At 43.9% G+C, this 19791-nt stretch overlaps 1 protein-coding gene across 5 annotated transcripts in view; it reads right to left on the reverse strand.

Annotated features, from left to right (window-relative positions):
• Positions 1-9835: 9835 nt before the first annotated feature.
• The window catches only part of RBM20 (RNA binding motif protein 20), a 99483-nt gene continuing 89527 nt past the window's right edge, over positions 9836-19791 (reverse strand). For all 5 annotated transcript variants that reach the window (XM_064716228.1, XM_064716226.1, XM_064716225.1 and 2 more), the window contains 4 exons: positions 18724-19393; positions 16243-16362; positions 15426-15547; positions 9836-11606 (listed from right to left, as the gene is read on the reverse strand). In XM_064716228.1, coding sequence (XP_064572298.1) covers positions 11496-11606; positions 15426-15547; positions 16243-16362; positions 18724-19393 — 1023 coding nt within the window. In that variant the 3' untranslated portion in view covers positions 9836-11495. The remainder of the gene's footprint in view (positions 11607-15425; positions 15548-16242; positions 16363-18723; positions 19394-19791) is intronic.

The following is a 19791-nucleotide window of genomic DNA, read 5'->3' on the forward strand; positions in this document are numbered from 1 at the left end:
ACTGTTCATTCTAAATAGCATTTCTGAGGTATAAATTCATTCAACTGCAGCATCTGTCTCCAAGCTTTTCCCCTTCCTGGGTTTTATCTCCAGTTAACTAGAGTTTTATCCCCTATCCTGGAGTCTCATCCCAGTGAAATTTAGACATGTAAATCCCAGGCTCCTAAGGAAAGCTGACTATATGGATTAGTTCCTGTTACTTATTTAAATATGCCCGTTGGAACTCTGAAGCTGTATCAGTCACGCCTGCCTTCATAAATGGGATATAATATTTTGAACAGGGTACTGTTTATGACTAAAAAACCTCCAGCCTCTCAAGTCTCCAAGAAAAAGTTTGACCAGAGTGGATTTTCATTATAGTTCTAGGGTAAAAATAAGTAGCTCAGTGGTGGAACAGAAGTAGTTGGTCTTTTAGAGTTTTCTTTTTTTAACTTTATATTTATAACTGTGCCAGTCACCTTTTGTGGTTAACACTAACAAGGTGTTTTGCCTCACTGGGGCCAAGAGACTCAGCCAAGGTGTTTTCCTGACCATTGAGGTCTAAATGTCTACATGCTTTTCTTCACCCCATTTCACGTCTGCTTTTTCCTCCACCTCTCCTCTCCCTCCTTCTGACTTTCCTCCCAGAAAACAGGACACTGTCCCTAAGTCCTACCACTGGCCTGAAGCCAGAAAAGTGTCAGCATACAGGACTTAACATTTTCAGCACTGCTGCTGCAGGGCATAAAGGTTTGGTTCCCAGTGCCTCCCACAGCCCAGCCCACTGAGCTGGCCAAAGAGTGTAACACCTCCTGATGTCCTGGCAGGTGTCTGAATGTGCATCCAGGCTCCTTGCCAGGCTGGACCACCTGGTCTGGAGGGAGCCAGTGCTGCTGCACCTTCACTGTAGCCAGAACTGGTGGGAGAACAGCAGCCGGGCAGTGCTGATACAGGGAAAGCCATCTCTGGTCCTCAGCGGTGTCCCCCAGGTTGGATTGTTCCCTGCTGAGGAAGGTCCTTGTGACCTGCCCATGTGGGCATGGCCAGCGGGCAGGAGGGCTGGGGCTGGAGATGGGGCTGCAGTGGCCATGCTCAGCCCAGGGCCATCACACCTTGCCCTCCAGGCCCTCCAGGTCGCTGGCTGCACTCACCCACCCCACAGCATGCCAAGGCAAGCTGGACTGCAGCCTCAGGCACGAGGGTTCCCAGGACAGCCCCTCAGCCACAGGGCTCTGGGGAACGGAGCAGAGCTTGGGAACGGTGGGTGCTGCTCGCAGCCAGGGGTTTCCAGGGCACTGCCCAGGCTGTGCTGAGGCTCCAGCTGGGCTGAGTGCTTTCCCCATCGCTGCCCACCCCGAGGAGCTGCCTGGCACCCTCTCTGCAGGAGCAGGTGGGGTGTGTCCTCTCGCTGGGGCATGAGCCACAGAGTCAGCACTTCGGGGCTGGGTTCCCACCTCTGACGCCGACTTGCTGCATGACCTAAGGCAAGTCACTTAGCTGCTCTCCTGCGTTTCCTGACTCTGCTAAACGCCAGGGATAATAAGTAACTTTGTGTGAGTGCTACAAAGCTTTGAAATCTTTAGATGAAAAGGTGCTGCATAATTGCAAAGCATTTTTAATAATGCTAATCATTTGCTTCGTTCTGCAGCGCCAGTCTCAGGCTGCAGCAGCCTCCAGCAGGCAGCCAGGGAGCATCAGGCTCTGCTCAAGTGCAGCATTTTCCTGAGTTTGTTTCCATTTTTACCTCATGCTGGTCCAAACAGGAATCTGAGCTCAGCCCAGGACCTGACAGAAAGCTGCAAACTCAGAGCAGCGCCTGGGCCTTGCAGGCAGGAGCTTTCTGGAAGGTAGGGGAATTTGGGGGAAGGGATTTAAACAGCTGTGTTGACAACACAGACAATGGGGATCTGATTCAGGCTGAGGGGGGCTACGTGAAAGGCAGCACGACACTGAAATTAAAGCAACAGTCAAGAGCAATGAGAGGGAAGAAAGGAGGATTACTTGGGTTGAAATGCTCCTGGTTTGGAAGCAGCCACAACCACGTGTCCCAGGAGATGCCTGGCTGGCACCAGCCTCCTCTGCATCCCAGAGAGCCTTTATCCTTTAAATGCACTCTGCCAGGGATGCAGAGGCTTCTGGGGCAGAGTGCTTCAGTGTGAACATTAATCCAGAGGATTACAAAGGCAGTGCTTTTGTGAAGCACTGCAGATAGATGAGGTTATCTTCTTTAGTTAGGCCTGCAGAGATCATGTTTAACCACAATATTATTTTTATTTGACTCACTAAATAACAGTAGCTAGTGATGCCTGCAGCTCACTGCAATCCAATACCTCCTCTTCCAAACACAGAAGAAGGTGCACTGCTGGAAACTCCTGTGATTTTATCACAATTTATATGCTTTGGGGATTATATTCTAAAATCCCAGCTCCTTGAAACAAGGGAATTTTAGTTTTCATTTATAAACAAAGTATGCCCCTAGCCCTCAAGGTTTTGTGGAAGAAAGATTTGAAACCATGAAACTAGTGCAACCTAAAACCTAAAAAAAAAAAAAAAAAAAAAAAAAACTGGGAGGTGAATTAAGAGATCCTAAAGTTTGTGGGTTAATTAAAAAAAATTCAAGAAAGAAATAGTCAGCAAACAACTTTTCTTGGGAAGTGGGGCAGGGCTTGGGCTGACTCCTGGTTTTTTGGGACTTGGGGTTGCCAATATGCCTTTGAACTTTGCAGCCATTCATAAATCCTTACATAACAACAGCAACCACAATGCACTGGAGCTCTAGAAATGCTGACATGAGGAAAGTGGTGGGAAAAGATTATTTTAGAAATGTATGACAACTCACCTTGAAGCATTACCTGAAGCCTCAACAACCCATATCCCCTTGGAAAAGGAGCATCTTTCTGCTCTGGGAACTCATTTTGCTCTGTAGAAATCCTTTTGTAGGTAAAGAAGAATTCAAAGGCTCCACAAGATCACAGAATTGTATTGAAAGAGGTTGAATATATGAATTGGTCCCTTCCATTTCAGGAAAGTGATTCTTCTTTGTTTCAGTGGGTGGTCTTTGCTGAAGCCTCCAGAACCAAATAAGAGCAAATATGAGCTACAAAACCCTCATAAGCATCACTCTGCTTTATCCTGTCTGCATCTTCAGGCTCATTCACAGGCAATCAAGACACCACAGTGGCTATAGCTGGGTACCAGCTGACCCTCCCCAAATCCCTGCTCACAACTCCCTGCTCCTGCTGAGCCAACATCCACTCTCTCAGACCACCTGCATGGTGCTTGCAGCAAACAGAATTCACTTCCCACTTTGCCTGCCTGACAAGAAGTGATTAATGAAAGTGAGCTCATGCCATTCCCTGCTATGGTGTGAACATGCCCCAAGTGCAGAGAGATGGGGCAGCTCCTGGAAGGAACATATCCAAACAATATTTCTGAGGCATTTCTTCCAGTTTTTTTCCTCCTTTCACCAGGCTGGCAGGGCCCAGTGCTCCCTCACACTGCTCATATCTGCTGCTGTTTTAAACAAGTATTTAACTTACCTTAGTGCTCAAGTAGTTTTCAATTCAACCAGACTCTCGCTGCTGGTTTTAAGATCAGACCCCACAGAAGGGGTTTGGGAAGAGATGTGCTGGTGGCTGAACTACAGCAGCAGCTCGTGAATCAGCACCTGCCTCTGCAGGAAGAGAAAAGCAGAGGAGCATGTAACTCAGCTTGTGAACATGCAGTCACAGGGACATCAGCCTGCTGATATCTTGGCAGACTAATATCTAGCATATCAATCCTGCCTGTCTGAGTTAATCTTTCCCAATTGGAATCAGGCACTGGAATAGCTCAGCTGGAGTGGTGCTGATCCCCAGTAGCATCAGGACACACCTGGGCTGCTGTTGCTGCTGGTCTCAGTGTTCTTTCTTCTCACTCTGCTATTGAGCACACCTGGTTGAGGTCCCCCTTCTTTCCAGAGACCCTGTGGATAATCCAAGGGCACGGTGGGGAACACTGACACCAGTCCCTGTGGATGTCTTGGTGGGGCCACGTCTTGGCAAGCTTGTCACCACAGCTTCCACCTACAGACAGTGCTGTGGGAGGTGACAGTGAGCAGGGCAGATAAGCAGGTCAGAAACTCAGCTTGGGCACACCAAAACAACTTTACTTTGATTGTAATGGAGAAGTACGTCCCATTGCCAGCTGCTCAGTGCTAAAGTCCATGCAAGGCAGCACAAGCCTTGCTCATGCACACACATGCACACCCACCCTCCAATGTGCCCACGCCTTGGGAGCCAGAACCTCTACAAAGCACTAACAGTTCTGCTGTGAAACTGGTTTTTACATCTCAGCACTGACACAAACAGGCAACATTTTCCTAGTTCTCCACCACAGGTGTGCAAAACACAGTGTGGCTACACCCCGGGAGCTCAAGGTGAAAATGTGCTGCCAAGAACACGTTGCTATCTGCCAAAGATAAACCAGCTGCAATGCAAAAGCAGCCCAGCCAGAGAAGAAACCCACAAACAAAACAGGCTTCCTGTGTTCTCTAAAGACACCAAGGCAGTGTTTAAGGAAGGTGGAACTAATGTGCGTGTCCTCAAACAAGGCTCAGGAACAAGGGGAGGACAGCTTTTAAACAAGAGCCTTTGTTTCTAAGGCACAGGGAAGAAATTAGGCTGAGAAAGCTGCCTCCTGACCCAGGGCTGTGCTGCTGATACTTTACTGTGTTACCTTGAGGAATAGTGTCCAAGACTCTGCCTGGCAATTATTTAAACATTTAATAGGCTGAATTCAGCATGCCCTACGCAGCTTTCTAGTTCACAAAAAGCTTTTGGATGTGCCCACTCATTCAGATGATCCAGTTAATTAAAAATTGATGTATGCTCCTATTTCAGTTTAAAGGAAGCCAGTTCAGGTAGCTAGCTGAGTGCTGCTCCTGACAGGCAGCCCTTTAACCAGAACAGGCCTGATGTGAACTGAGAGAGCTGCTGGCTTTGGGTATCTGATTAGAAATCTCACCCTGCAGAAGGCTGATGCAATTGTGTGCAGATCAGCCCTAAGAAAATAATCTTTACAGTGTGGGAGATGGATCCTGGTGGCCCCACTGCTCCCCTGCCTGCTCCCACACCCCCATGGCACAAACCAGGGCCCTTCTGATGTTGGCAGCAAAAGGGGACAGGTAGGAGGGAAAAAATGGAAACTACTTCTGCTCCTTTCACTTCTGCATCTGGGGAGTGAGGTTCCCATGGTGCCATGTGTAGGTCAGGTTAGTACAAGACTGTTCCAAAATGATAGGGGCCGATTGCCAGTGCTATAATGCACCATAACTCTGCTGAAGGCAAGGAAAGGGGAGGTGGGGCATGGCAGGAGAGCTGGGAAGGATTGCTGACCACCAGGTCAGTAAGACCAGCTCAGGCCGTGCAGTGACAATCGCAGAGCATTCTGAGTTGGAAGGGATCCACAAGGATCATCATGCCCAACTCCTGGACAGTCCAAAAATTGACACCATGTGCTGTTTGTCTAAGTGCTTCTTGAACTTCGTCAGGCTTGGTGCTGAGACCAATTGCCTGGCCCTGTTCCAGATCCCAACCCCCCTCTGGGTGCAGAACCTTTTCCTCATATCCAACCTAAACTTCCCCTGACACAACTACAGAGTGCTGAATGCTGATCTTTGTCGGTATTTGTGTTCCACTGCTGCATTACCTAGTTCCACCAAGGTGTTTCAGGGAGAATCCCTGTCTCTTGTACAGCCCCCTCTTGTCCCCAGCCAAGGGACCTTTCCCTCCACGAATACACACCACATGCTCCCATGGCCTCGTGCTGCAGCATTGCATCAGCGAGCGAAGCACGTGAGGAGAGCTCGACCTATTGACACAGATCCGTGGAGGCCACTGGAGTTGGACATGGGAACATAACCAAGGCAAACCTGTTCTCTGGGCTGCCCTTGCTGCCACCTGCACAAACACAGCAGAGTCCCAGGGCACTGAAAAAGCAGGAAGGGGAGGCTGCTCCACACAGGGCCTGCCAGCCCGGCTGATGTGCCAGGGCAGTGTCCCCCAGGCAGGGCCCACGTCAGCCTGGCCCAAAGCTGGCAGCACCATGCCCAGCTCCCTGCATGCCCCTGCCCTCCCTCCTGCTCAGCTTCCACACAGGGCTCCTGGTTTGGGACAGCCTTGACTGCACTGTGGGCAGGCTGGGCAGCCCTGCTGTTTCACAGCCTGGCTGTCCAAGTGAGCTCAGGCACAGCCTTGTGTCAAAAGGCCAAGCTGATGTTTTGCTCACCTGTGAAGTTTTCCAGACCCGAGTTCCCTTTTCCAGCAAGAATATTACATGTGACAAAACCTGGACTTGAAACATTGTGTTTGAACACCAGAGTTTGGATGTTTTTTTCCTTTGGTATGCATATATTATTTCATTTGCCTGCTTTCTAGAGTGAGAGATTCACAGCTCCAATGAGATGGTATCACAAGAACAAAGGTTTCAGTACATCCAGGACAGAAGAACTGAAACCATTTGTGCTTAAAATATATGACATGTGTGCCTCACCTGCAAAACAGTTACTTAAAAGGCACTGATTTAACGAGCTGCAGAGTCAGAATTTCCCCAGCCATTCAGTGGGGCAGACAGAACCCATTTCCCTCCCAGGGAGGGGGATGGGAGGTGTAGCTCATGCTTTGATAGTGTTCCATGCCATGCCTTGCACATGGACTAGATATTGGTGTCTCAGCTTTCCTCCCTGTGTTTTCCACTGAATGAATTTATCAGATCTGGTGATAAAGTCTCTCCTCAGCTTTTGTCCTCTTTGCATTCTTTAAATATTTAGTACAAGAATGTCTTTAGGTCACCCTGGCTGAGGCTGAGTATTTCTTCCCAGGAGCTCTGGTTGATGGCAGTGGTGGTGAGCCAGGAAAAGGCCAGAGTGGGAAAGGTCCTCGTATAGCTGGGGTGGCACTGGGGAGGACACTGCTGAAAAAAAGAAAAATAAGGAAAGACAGAGGGAGAGCACAAGGGAAACAAAAGAATTGGGTAAACTTAATAGGGACACAGGTTGAGATGGCATGGAGAAAGTTCCTGGCTGGGCAATATTTAATGTGATGCTTTCAGAAGGCTGAGAAGACAACTTGGATGAAGACAGCAAAAAGCCAGTGGGAACAGACAGGTTGCCCAGTTCATTTGGAAATAAAAAGGGAAGTAAGGACATATCTAGAGGGATAGGAGTGGGTAATAACAATTAATGATAATTACAGAGTGAACTGCTGAGATGTGCTCACTTCAACTTCAGCACCAGCTGATGGCAATCACTCCCAATCTGTACAGTGGGAGCTCCCTGGCAAGAACCACGAACCACAACTTGTAAAAATTATATTTAAAAGCAAACCTTTTACACCCCTGCTTCATTCTTACTCCTTAAACTATCTTTTATTCATTTTGATTTTTAATAGATCCCCTGGGAAGCTAAAAGCATGTTGTTTCTGGGTCAATTGCCCACCAATGTATATGCTTTATAATTCTCTTTATTAAAATCTTTCTTCTTAAGAAACACAAATTGAAACACTTTGCAATCAGTTACACAGATCAGTTAATATTGGTGACAGGTCCTACATAATTAAACAAGTACTAACAAATTTCAACTGTTTACAAACCAAAACTTAAATTAACAAGATTATATAAGCTCAATAAATAGTACATCTGGTCCAGTTCAAGTATAATTCAACAAATCACAGCCTTAATCCTTAGAGAAAAGAAAAAAAACCCTGAATATAACCAGCCTAACACTAATTTAGTGTTAAAGCCAGTGTGAAACTTTGTCTCATCTAATGGGGCAAATGTTTAATTCTTTCATTTTTTTCTTCAAAGGAAGTAGGTTGCAGATTGACATTAAAGACTATTTGAGATCAATGCAGATTTCACAGAGATGAAAAACATAGTCCGTATTACAAAAGTGCAATCTTTGGTTGAGATGTATCGAAATGGTTTTGATATATTAAGGAAGTTCCTTTTTAAATATCAATATTTGTTTGGCTAGACCTGAGCCTGCTTTGTGCTATATACATATATATATAAAAAAATAAAGAGCGTGGATTATAGTGATGACAAATTATGCCAACTAAAAAAAGTCAAGAGTTTAATATAATAAACCAAAAGAAACAACACATTTTTACACAAGCTGAGGAAGGTAAGGGGCTGCCTACAGCAGAATTCTTTCTCAGCAGAATAGGTAGTAGAGACAAGTTGAGGAGTGCCTGTCAGCATTGCATGATGGCCTGTTGGAGAGGGAAGGAGATTAGCTCTGAGTTCTCAAAGTGCATCAGGCTGCAAACTGATCAGGGCATCATTAGGAGCTAATTGAGACTTGGCATTGCTTTCAACTGTTGAAATTTTGGGGAGGAAGGACCTTCTCAGAAGGGGAAGTGCCCATTTGGCTGTTCCCAGGATTTTGCAGATTGCTGTTTTGTCAGGACAGAGCCCAAAGGGATGGGGTTTCCAAAGCAGCCCTACAAATGTCTGGCTGTGATCAGGCTGTGGGGCTGGGCTCTGCACCTGCCCTGCTCACCTGAGTCATCTCCCTGCAGAGGAGGAAACCGCACAGGGCACAGATGCCATCTAGAGCCACCTCCTTCCTGTGGCAAGCAAGGGCCTGTAGCTGTGACCCAAACAAGGTGTCTGGAGCCAGGACATTTCCTGCTCAGCCTCGGTCAAGGCTCCACCTCTGGAGACTGAAACTTCAATGGCTGGGGACCAAAGGATACCAAGACCCACTGTATCAAGGAGGAATTTTGTATTCCTAATGCAACTGTCTAGGGAAAAAAAAGAGGTTAATTGCAAGCTGTGAAAAATGGGAGTGAACCTGGTTCAGAACCAGAGGAGGGGGAAAGTAGTTTGAATCATCCCCCATAAATCCAAAAATAAGCCCCTGGGTAAACACTCATTTTAATTATTCTTCTGCTGCCAGTCAAAATCTCATGGTTACCTGCAGCTTTCCCTGCCTGCCTGTATCCACCTGTTGTCTGTTTTCAGAAAGTGTGATTTAAAGCTCTTTGGCCTGGGAAAGTCTTTGTTGTGGATTTGTGCCTTGCCTATAATAAAGGCAGTGGACCTGTAGCTTCTGCTGCACTACAAATAAAGAATAATAACAGTGATACTTTTCTCATTTGAGGTTACCTGGGGATAAAGCTGCTGGAGGCATATGACTTTGATATACAGTCAGCTATGTCTCACATCCAATTAAGCTTAACCACATGGTCTAACAAGCTCCCATTAGGCTGGTGAGAGCCCCAGTTTGATAGCAGGGTTAGCTTCAAAGATTTGATGCTTGATTTCCTTCCCTTGTGTTCAGTTTGTGCCGAAGGGCATGAAGGGAACTTCATATTCAGATGATACATGACCAGCTAGAGAGCTGCACTTTAGAAGACAATTGCACAATCTTTACTGCCATTTTCATCATCTTACAGCCTGCAATACAAGCTCTTGTCCTAATGGCCCTGTGCTCAAGTTTCACTGCAATGTGAAAAACAAACAGTCAAAGGAAAACCCAACCCTTGAAGGAAAAATACCTGGTTTGCAATATTGGTGGGTTTTTTTCTTCTCCATAGGGGAAAAAACCAAACCCTCATAGGAAAAAAAAAAAATCCAAGAACCAAAACAAAAAAAACAAACAAAAAAAAACCAAAAAAAGAAACCACCAAAAAAAGCCCTCACCAAAACAATAAAAAAAATCCCCCCAAGACTAAAACTAAACTAGCTGTTTTAAATGACAGATGGACACAAGTCTTAATATACTTCAAGCCTGGACAAAGGAGGATTTAGGCTGTAATGTTTTTCATTTCCCCTTGTTGTTTGGTAGGCTCTGTCTGAATCTGGGATGCAAAGAATCCCTCAGCTTGCAGGAAGCAGGAATTCCAACTATGAAATCTGAACCTACCTCTGGTAAAAATGAGTGGAAAGCACAGGCCATGGAATGGAACAGGGCTTCAGGCAACAACACCAGGCACCTCTGAGAGACACTGCCTGGCTACAGGGTACTTCAGAGAACGAGCACAGCTGCTGGCACAAGACATAATGGAACAAATACTTTGGTGGAAGCAGTTTTGGCAATTTAGCCACTTTGCAATATTGTGCAACATCCCTGTCACTCTTAGGGAAAGCTAGAACCTCCTGGGAAACTGTTTCCTCTGCTCAACATCTAAAGAGGACATCCAGTACCAGCAAATTTTACAGAACATACTGTGATGAATATTAGAGTCAGGCAAAGAATGGAAATGCCTGCAAATCCCCATCTGCCCAGATTGCACAGGGCATTTTATAAACTCTGGGATCAATCCTGGCAATGGTTTGCATGCGTATTCACTTTAGTACACAAAGCCCCATTGAAATGAAGCAGAAACTTGTACAGTGCATTTCAAAGGGACTTTGCAAAATACTAAGCAACAACTGTGCAGAAACAATAGGTCATAATAATGCCAGAGCTGCTGGTGCATCCTGTGTTCTCAGTGCAGTGCTCCGTGAGCCATCAGTTGTTGTATTCACCTTAAAAAATTCAGGGAAATAAAATACAAAAACAATATTAGAAATCTGGCGTCTTTCCATAAAAACCAGGAAAATTCAACGTTGCCAAGCTGAGGAAAAGCAAGCTTTAAAGAAAACAAAAAGACCCCAAAAGCAAGGATCTTGAATAAAATGTCTAAAAGAGACATGGTCCAAACATGTGGCACTTTAAAAAGCCTCTCATGAGAGTTTCAAGTCTGTAAGACTCAAAGTTCGCACCCTTTAGAATTATCAAAAAGTAGAGTTTCAAACACAAGGGTCCCTGGAGAACACCCTGACCACACCATGGAAAATGCTGAAACCAGAGCAGGCTGGCTGTCAGCACGTGCATTTGAATGCTCTTGCTGTGCTGGCTTCAGGCTCTGAGGTCCCTGGGACAGACTGTGGCTCCCCCACAATTCACACAACACTGCCAGTGTACAGCCAGTGCTTGACAACACAAACATTTGTCATTTCACCAAGCTCTAAGACATGGAGGTGGGTGCTGATGGGGTTTCCATTATGCCATCTACTCACTAGTTTTAGCAAAATCTACTTTTATGCAAATCCTACTTCTCACTGGGGCAAATGGCTGAAGATATTTTAAGCAACATTAAAGCCTATAAATAGTCACATCTCCTTTCCTTCCAGCGTCCACTGGAGGATGCTGAGTGCTTCTAAGTACTCCACCTGACCTGACATGTTACATCAGAACTAAAACTTTAAGAATCCCTGAGAATTCTGATTTAATCTAGGAAACCACTCCCAGCACGCAGAGTGTGAGAAAGAATTGCTCCACTTCTAACAGATATGCCAGCATTGCTTCACCGTGGGAAACAGTTTCAGGCATTTTGGTTTTTAATGGCACTCTGGGCATAGATGCATGGAACATGCTCTTTATTTCCCCTCCTCTGTACAGTGCAAATTGACAGTTATATCATAGAAATTAAAAAAAAAAAAAAAAGGTATCAGCATTCACTCATTACAGCTCTTCCAGTTCATCTGCATCATAGTTTTTTCTTTGCAAAGTGAGGAACGATGCCAGTGTCATCCTGAGGCAGAGGGCTGCCTTCTTCCTTCATTTTCAGGCTCTCTTCTGCAAGCTGGGATAGATACTTCTGCAATCACATTAAAAAATCAAAGCATTGTTACCAAAACTGGAAATATTCAACACAGGAATCTTTATGCCTCTTCAGAGCTCTAACTCTTCCAATATCTCAAAAGGAAAGAAAGCACACAAGCTAGAGATATGGCTGTGTCAGGCAAACTAGCTGCATACATGCAGAGCCTCAGAAGTTCTGAGCTTTACTGTGTGTCACAGGAGGAGCTGGTGGCAGAACCAGGAGGACTCCACTCCCCATCAGTCTGTGTGACCAGACCTCACCTCTTCTCTACTCCCCTGTGCTACAGGGCAGGAACTAACTCCACTGAGTCAACTGAATTCTGGTGTGTCAGAACATAAATGTGATTTCAGAGTCTTGATTTAAAGTTCATATATTATATTTTCAGCATGTCCAGCTCAGAGATACACCTTTTGTATAAGAACATTTTGTTTTAAGGGAATAATCACACTCAGTAATAATCAACACAATTTAGCAATTTGGCTAGAGTATTTACCTTTATTGTGTTTCTCTAAGATAAAGCCTTTCACTGCTTTGGGTACTCACTGAGATTTAAAGAACAGACATGGCCAGTGAGGCTTTCAGCCTTTTGGCAGTGCTCTTAGTTGGCAAAGCTGCACACAAAATGGATGATGAATGGGTATGGGTCTCAAAATAGTGCTCAAACTATTTATTCAAGGTCAGCAGACACAGAAATGGATGGAAAGAAACTTTTTCAACAACAGCTAGTGCAGAGACACCTGGGAAATTCCAACATAATAATGTAGAGGTATTCTTCTTAATGATTTACACACATCACCTTCATCATACTCAAGAATAACTGATCTACACATTATTAGGATCATAAAACTCCTTTTCTAGCTATTTACTCATTCTGATTTATTTTGAAAAGGTTCTTTCACATCACTGCAAAATTCTCTACTTGCAGGATTTCCCCAGAGTACAGTTTACTCTTTGGCATCCATGGGGAAGAGATTAAATAAGAAATGGCTGTAAAAATCCTAAGGGCTGTGTTAGAATTGCCACATTCTCTCAGATAAATACAAGTTTTGAATATAAGAGGTTCATCTGAAAGTTACTCAGCAATGGTAATGAATGGACATACCCATGGACTGCACCCTTATTACTCTGACTAGAGAGACTGGGCTGTGGAAATTACACAACTCTCAGGCCTGATCTCTGGGTGCAAAATTCCACGTGGCAAAAAGCCAGAGTAAATGTTACAGTAGTATACAGAGATATAGGGACCATAAAGGCAGGGAGACGTGTTCTGTACAGCGTGAACTGTAATAAATCACTAACACTTGTCCCTGCATCAGATAACCCACGCTTTTGGGGCTTTTCATGAGCACCGACCAAAATAAGACTGAGTTCTATCCACTACCTTTAGCTGATTTTGCCAGCTGTCATGAGTACCACAAACACCAGATTTGAAATTTGAGATTCAGATTAATATATAGCAAAATGGAAGTCAAGTAAAAAAATGTATGTTTTTTCATTTAAATACAATTTTTGACAAATACTGCATAAAGCCAGTGGAAAACAGGATGAAATATTGCACTGAGTTGCCAAGGTAGCTTCCACCAGATGAATGGTAGCTGGAGGAAGTGGAGGAAGGGATGGCAAAAATATGGATTTTTTCGACATGGGAATTGCAGTGTCTCCGTAAATACAAATATCACCTGGGAAAATAATTTATTATGATGAAGAGAATTAAAAATTACAAAAAGTCTGCAAGGCTGGCAAAGAAACAGCTGATTTTTTAAATCAGTGATTGATATTATTTGAGGGGCATCGTAGTTAGATAAAGTTGACTACTTTACTTCAAGACAAAACTATCACCATATAAACAAGGCGTTTGGAAGAAAATTGGCAAACAAGCTGTTCAGTGTTGCATCCAAATCCAAACACTGACCATATATTTTGGATGTGGCTCAAGGAGATCACATGAGAGACAACAAGTAGCAAATCAGCTATAAAAGACTCAAAGCTGTGACACAATTTGGGACACTGTTGTTGTCACTGGATGATGGCATTTGGCATTCAGGAAGGAGAACAGGAACACTGCAGCAGCACTCCCATAGCTGCACTACAGAGTCCCTAGTTCCTACATTGGTGGATACACTCATTAACTTGCATCATCACAGGAGAAGCCTCCTTGCAGAATGCATAAAAGATCATTATGGAGACTAAAAGGGTTCTAGCAGCATAGAACAGTGATTTTAAATTTGCTAAGTTTCCATTTGAGCAGGCAAAAGTTGGACAAGACATTTACTTCCTGTATGTAGCAAGATAAGAGGTATAGCTCGACAGAACAGCCTGTTTTTATTGCTGCATTTGGCAGATTTAATTTTAACAGCTTTTATAGTCTTTGTTCTTTTATCTCAAGTCAGTGTTAGCTATCTACCACAGTACTCATGGGAAATGTCTTAATGGGGAGAAAAAGAGGTTATTTTCACACTAAGTCAGTTTTAGTTGGGCCTGTTTCTTATGACTTTAACAAAATAAGTTAGAAAATTAAAAAAGAAAAATCCCTCTTCTTTGCATGGAACCAGTTTCCAGGGGCAGGGGCAGGAGCTGCAATCTTTCTTTAGAATGAGTTTCTTAGGGACAGACTTGCATGGGATACACGGCCTGCACTGTGTGGTACCACCTCTGGTGAATCCCTCTGGGTTTTTTGTATGAAGCAAAAAAAGGAATGCAAACTTGGCACCTGTTTTTCAAGCTTGCACTTAGAGGGTCCATTATGAGCAAGCATCAGAGCTCTGTAGGAAGCCTTTGGAAGCCAGAGGCCTTGGTATAATTACAGCCATGGAACTTCAGGGAAACCAAGAAGAAAATTCTCCCAGAGAAATTACTTGACTGTGAGTGTCAATGCCTACTAGCCAGCTAAGGAAAGAAAGCTATTACTTGAACAGGAGCAGAGTTACTGCAGTTACTGTGGGCAGAGGGAAGGAGCAGAGAAAGGAGGAGCAGCCCTGCTTTGCTCTGCCATGACTTTTGCTAAGAGTATGAGAATGCCAGCAGGAGTGTGTGTGTAGTGTACACACCCTGCTCACAGGCAGGACTGGGGCTGGGAGCCCCTGAGGAGCCCTGAGCATGGGACAGGCAATGCTCAGGCTGCTGTGACTGATTCTATTGATGGTGCCCCTCAAAAGTGACAAAGGCGGGTCTTTGATTGAACTTCAGGCACACATGGTCTCCCTGTGCTGTTACCAACTGCTGACATGTTTTTGTTACATTCTTAGGGAGCAACAAGCACTGACATGCTCCTGCACATCCCGATGGAAATGACCCAGCAGGGCTGCTCTGCACACAGGGAGGGGATTTCAGCAGGTCACAGGAAATCCCTGACAGAGCCCATGTGTCACAGAGAGCTGCGAGCTGAAACACGCTGAGAACCCACACCAACACAGAAATGGCTCTGCCTCTGTTATCAGACAAATGCCATGTTTAATGCTCCTGATGTTAAGATGTACTGAACACTGCTACTGCTGGGGTCACTCCCAGTGACAGAAACATCTGGGACCCTCTGAAACAGGGAGTTAAAGATCTGACTTGCATGCTGTGCTAGTCACAAGGACCAAATGTAGAAGAGAAGTCTCTTTTTACCTATGATCCAGAAGTTGATTTCAAGGACCTGAGAGTGAGAAATTAGCATGCTAATGATTGGAACTACTGAACAGTTTGTTTACCTGAATTTCGCTTCATCTGAATTCTGTCTACAGACTAAAAACTATTTTTTATCACATCATCTAATTTACACATAAACCATTCTACAGGCTTGTTGTTAGGTAGCTTCAGGTGTGTTTTTACCTGGAGATTTTTGTAGTGAACAGTACTCCTGCAGTGACTTGTCTTTGCTGTCTCTTCATTTGTATAGAAGAGTCCACAGAGCTTGCAGTAAAACCCAGTTCTAGGCACCACAAATTCCACGCCTGTTGAGAAATTCTGAATTACATTAAAGTGTCAGTGAAATCCTATCCCTCTCATAATAAACTTGTTTTCAAAGAAAAACACACGCTATTTAGTTAAATATTAGAATAGGAAGACTGAATCCTGAATCACTTCTCTGATTTCCCTAATTTTGCAATATTGAGCTGCACTTTAAAATCTTGTGTATTGAAAACACACCTTTTCTCTTTTCTCTTAGATACACATGATTTAAAATCTATTTTGTCATAATATGGACTGAAAAATTCACTCTGAAACCTCAAGGGCTAGAAAGGCAATAATACTGTTTAGTAGTAAATACATCTTCAAGTTACACAGATTGCTTTTGAGGATGCACTTCTTCCAGGTGTTTTGCTCATAATCAGTATTTAAACAGTAAAGCCAATACTTCTGTTTATGCTTTATGCCAAACTTTTAAATTACTAAGTAATTTTTCATATGTATTTCATATATAGTCCAAAGAAACTTATTTCATCTCATCAGCTGCCTTTTGCCATTCATTTGGAATGAATTAGCAATGATGTAGAATCAAAAGGCTGTTTCTTTCAACAGCTACCCGTCTGTCATATACTCTGTTCCTTCTCTCCCCACATCTGCTCTGAGAAATAAATACAGCAAGTAGCCTTAAAGTGACATCTTGTTGTAAGCCCTGGGTATTGCAGGGGGCGGCCCAACGTACCCAGGGGAATGCTGAGCTCGGTGAAGACATCCTCTTGTTCCCAGCCTGCTGCAGAGGGCCTTTGTTTAGGCTCTACCTCCGGGAATTCCAGAGATCTCATTTCCAAGTACCTAGAATTTGCTTAACAAATGAATAAATGCATTGAATGAAAACAGTTTATTAAAGAGATGTTTGTAAGCTTCTTGGGAACACTTTCTGGGTGGATCTATAAATGAAGTAAAATCAGGAAAAAAAATGCTTTTCCATTCCAATCAGAGGCCTGTTTAGTGCAACTCCAGCAGCTGTACTATGGTGTGCAGTCACTCTGCTTTCTCCCAGCAGACCATTTTTCTATTTCTAATTTAATGCTATGTTTGGAGGGGTTTTTGTATTTTAGTCTATAAACAGAGCTATAACATTACACACCTCTGGCAGAAGCATGGCCTGACTGCAGCTTTGTAGCCACATATATTACTGCATGATCAGTGCTGCAGCTGGGCTGACACAGGGGTGCTGAGATGGGATGGTGGGGGCACCAGGACCTGATGAATACAATTCTCCAAACCTGCCTTTTGTAGGATCCCTGCAGCATCATTGGCATCTTCTCCCTGGAGCCACTCCTCCCATCCTCATCTCTCCAAGGGATAGTTCCTGCTTTATGGCTCCCGGCCACTAAAAGATTTTGGTTTCTAAATAGTAGGGATAGGATGGTTGGCCCCTGCTGGCTGACACTAATTGACACAGCAGGAGATTCAAGATGTGGAAACACTGGGTTGGTTTGCTGAGGTAGATAGAGCCAGTCAAAAGAACAGATGATGTCCCTTCCCATGATTGCTAACATATGAATTAATTTTGTTTTAAAATAAGAGGAATTTGTTATCACAGAGCTACAGAAATACAGATAAACTGGTCTGATTCCTCTTTTTCAGTCCTTACATCAAAGAACTACCTCACTTGCCCTGACAAAATTTCTATTGCATTGCAAATTTCATCTAAATAAGGGATATATTTTCTTATAAAACAAACATGTTTTTGCCCAAACCAAACCCTTCCTGTCTTTCAAGTCTATAGTTCAAAGACCTACAGTTTCTGGCTATGAGAATGAATTTTTCTTCACTTTTAAATATGTCTATTGCATGATTTAAAAGAAAATAATATAAAATCCTAACTGGTTGGCCTTCAAGTTAAATGTAAACCTACCCCAGGATTCCATTACTGCAGCAGAAGCTGGAAGACCCCCAGTGAGCTGGTAAGCTTAGCCATTCAGGGCCTTTGCAGCAACTGAAGCCCCACTTCAGTTGATTTCTGTGCTTCTGAGCTGGCAGCTGCATTGGTAGAGGGCCTAGAGCCTTGGACAGCAGATCCCAGATAACAAGTCCATGTCTGAAACCTGGGAAGCATGAGAGGCCCTGGAGCTTCCAGGCTCCCTGCTGACAAGCTGGAAGCTGAGATGCTGGAAACACTAGTAAATATGCTCTTGAGACACCCAACTCTTTCATCAGCTGGCTGCCCAGGAAGCCCAGGAGAGCCAACTTTGCCCTGCCCAGTCCCATGGCAATATTATCTCCAAACATGCAAAGTCTGGCAAGGTGTCTTCAGGCCAATCAGGCAAGTATTAAAAACCAATGAGTTTCAAATCTGTCCTGGAGGAAGAAGTTAGCTCAAAATCAGATGCTCACATGAAATGCTTCCAGCATTGCACTCTCAAAAATCTTCCATCAGCTTCTTTTCAAAAGCCCCTGTCCATCACATGGGCTCTGGCAGCAATTAAAAAAGAGCATTTCTGACCAACATACTCAACGTAGTTTTTCACTTCATCTCACTATGCACAGCCCATTTTTCAAGTATCATGATAAGGAACTGAACTGACTTTCAGGCCTCAAGATCCCTTTTTTCCTGACAAATATAAATAGGTAGCTATGATTACATTTATTGACATTATCTCACAGCACATCCTATCAGTTATATTAAAGGCAGCATGCAGTAGAACAGGACATGATAAGGCAAGTCCTGGCAAAAGGCATATATTTGCATGAACAGGGACTGAGAAGTAACAATCTATGCACGATATCCATATTAAAAATGCTTCAGTACAGTGTGTAAGAATACCCACCTTGTCCAGGAGCCAGCCAGACATTACAGATACTTTTCTGTTGACCTTCAGAGACTGTCACTCATTTCATTGACAATTCAAAATAAATTTAGCAAGGCACTGAAAGACTTCAGCTAAACTCATGTGAACCTTGACGTGACAATTATAGCAGCTTATGCCTTTCAGAAAGCTTGCAAGCTGCTTATCATATTTCCTTTACACTATTCATCTAAGAGGCTCTAATGATTTAGCTTGGCCGAAGGCACTGGGGTTCTTTTACTAAGCTGCTCCAAGGACAAGCCTTGATACTATTAACGACACTTATTCTTGTTAGCAATAAATTTCAGTCTACCCTCAGAGAAAACATGCAAGGCTCTCTGCAGGCAGAAGGGAAAAAAAGCAGTAGTTACCCTTGGCCTCTGGACACTCTTGGCTTCCATGTCTTGTTTCTTCACTAGCGTTTTTAATGAGCGTTTCCGTAACTTCTCTGCTCTCAGCTCCTTGTGATCCCATCTGTTTGTAATCATCTATAAATGTATCAGGGAGCTGGAGAGTCTCTTCTTTCAGATGAACAGAAGGTATTTGGTGATCTTCAGGCTCTAAACGAGTGTCAGAGCTCTTATCAATTTTTCCTTCCTTCTGCTGGCAATCAGACTCCTTAGCAGATTGGTCTTCTTTCAACTCCTCTGGCTTCTGTTCAGGGTCCAGATTTAGGCTTGATGCTTCAGTTACAGCATCATCATTATCATCATCCTCATCATCTTCCTGACAGCCACTAGAAGCTGCACTGCCCTTTGCTGTTCTGAAGTTTGTTTCTAAAGCTTTATGGGCAAATTTGTCGTCACTTCTTGTTAAGTGGCTGTGATCGTTTTTTAGTTCTAACATGGTTGACATACAGGGACACATTTCTGAAGCAGCTTTATTTTTCTGATCAACTGGGACTATTTCTTCAAGCTCAGTTATATCAGGCTCCATAATTAAATCATCTTCTCCCACTTCATCTACTGTCACTAATTCCTCCATGTTAGCAGGATACCAGGTCTCACCTTCTATTTCACTTCCACTCTCCCAGTCTCGGTCCTGTCACAGATGTAAAACATTTGAGAGATTGGTGATTATAGTTAATCACTGTAAAAAGTGGTCCTTGAAACCAGGAAAAACCTTGATATGGCCATGTCTAACTCCTCTTGTGTTTTAGTTTCAAAGAGTGATTTGCCTTGGTGCTGTGATTTTACATCTCATGCACAAGGACAAAAAAAATCTCTTGAATTATCACATAAACTTCTCTTTGTGAAGATTCTGTAACTGCCTTGGGGATTGCAGTCTCTCCAGTCCCCTGCTCCTTGCTTTTCTGTAAGCAGTAGAGCAAGGCACAATGTGTTACACTTTGTTATCCAATTGATGCTACTGTGTGATCCCCCTCCTCTGCCTCCTTCTCAGTGCAATGAAAATATACTGAACCCCATTCAAGCCACTGT

This window comes from Zonotrichia leucophrys, chromosome 6 (assembly GCF_028769735.1).
Source record: "Zonotrichia leucophrys gambelii isolate GWCS_2022_RI chromosome 6, RI_Zleu_2.0, whole genome shotgun sequence".
In the NCBI taxonomy this organism is placed as follows: Eukaryota; Metazoa; Chordata; class Aves; order Passeriformes; family Passerellidae; genus Zonotrichia; species Zonotrichia leucophrys.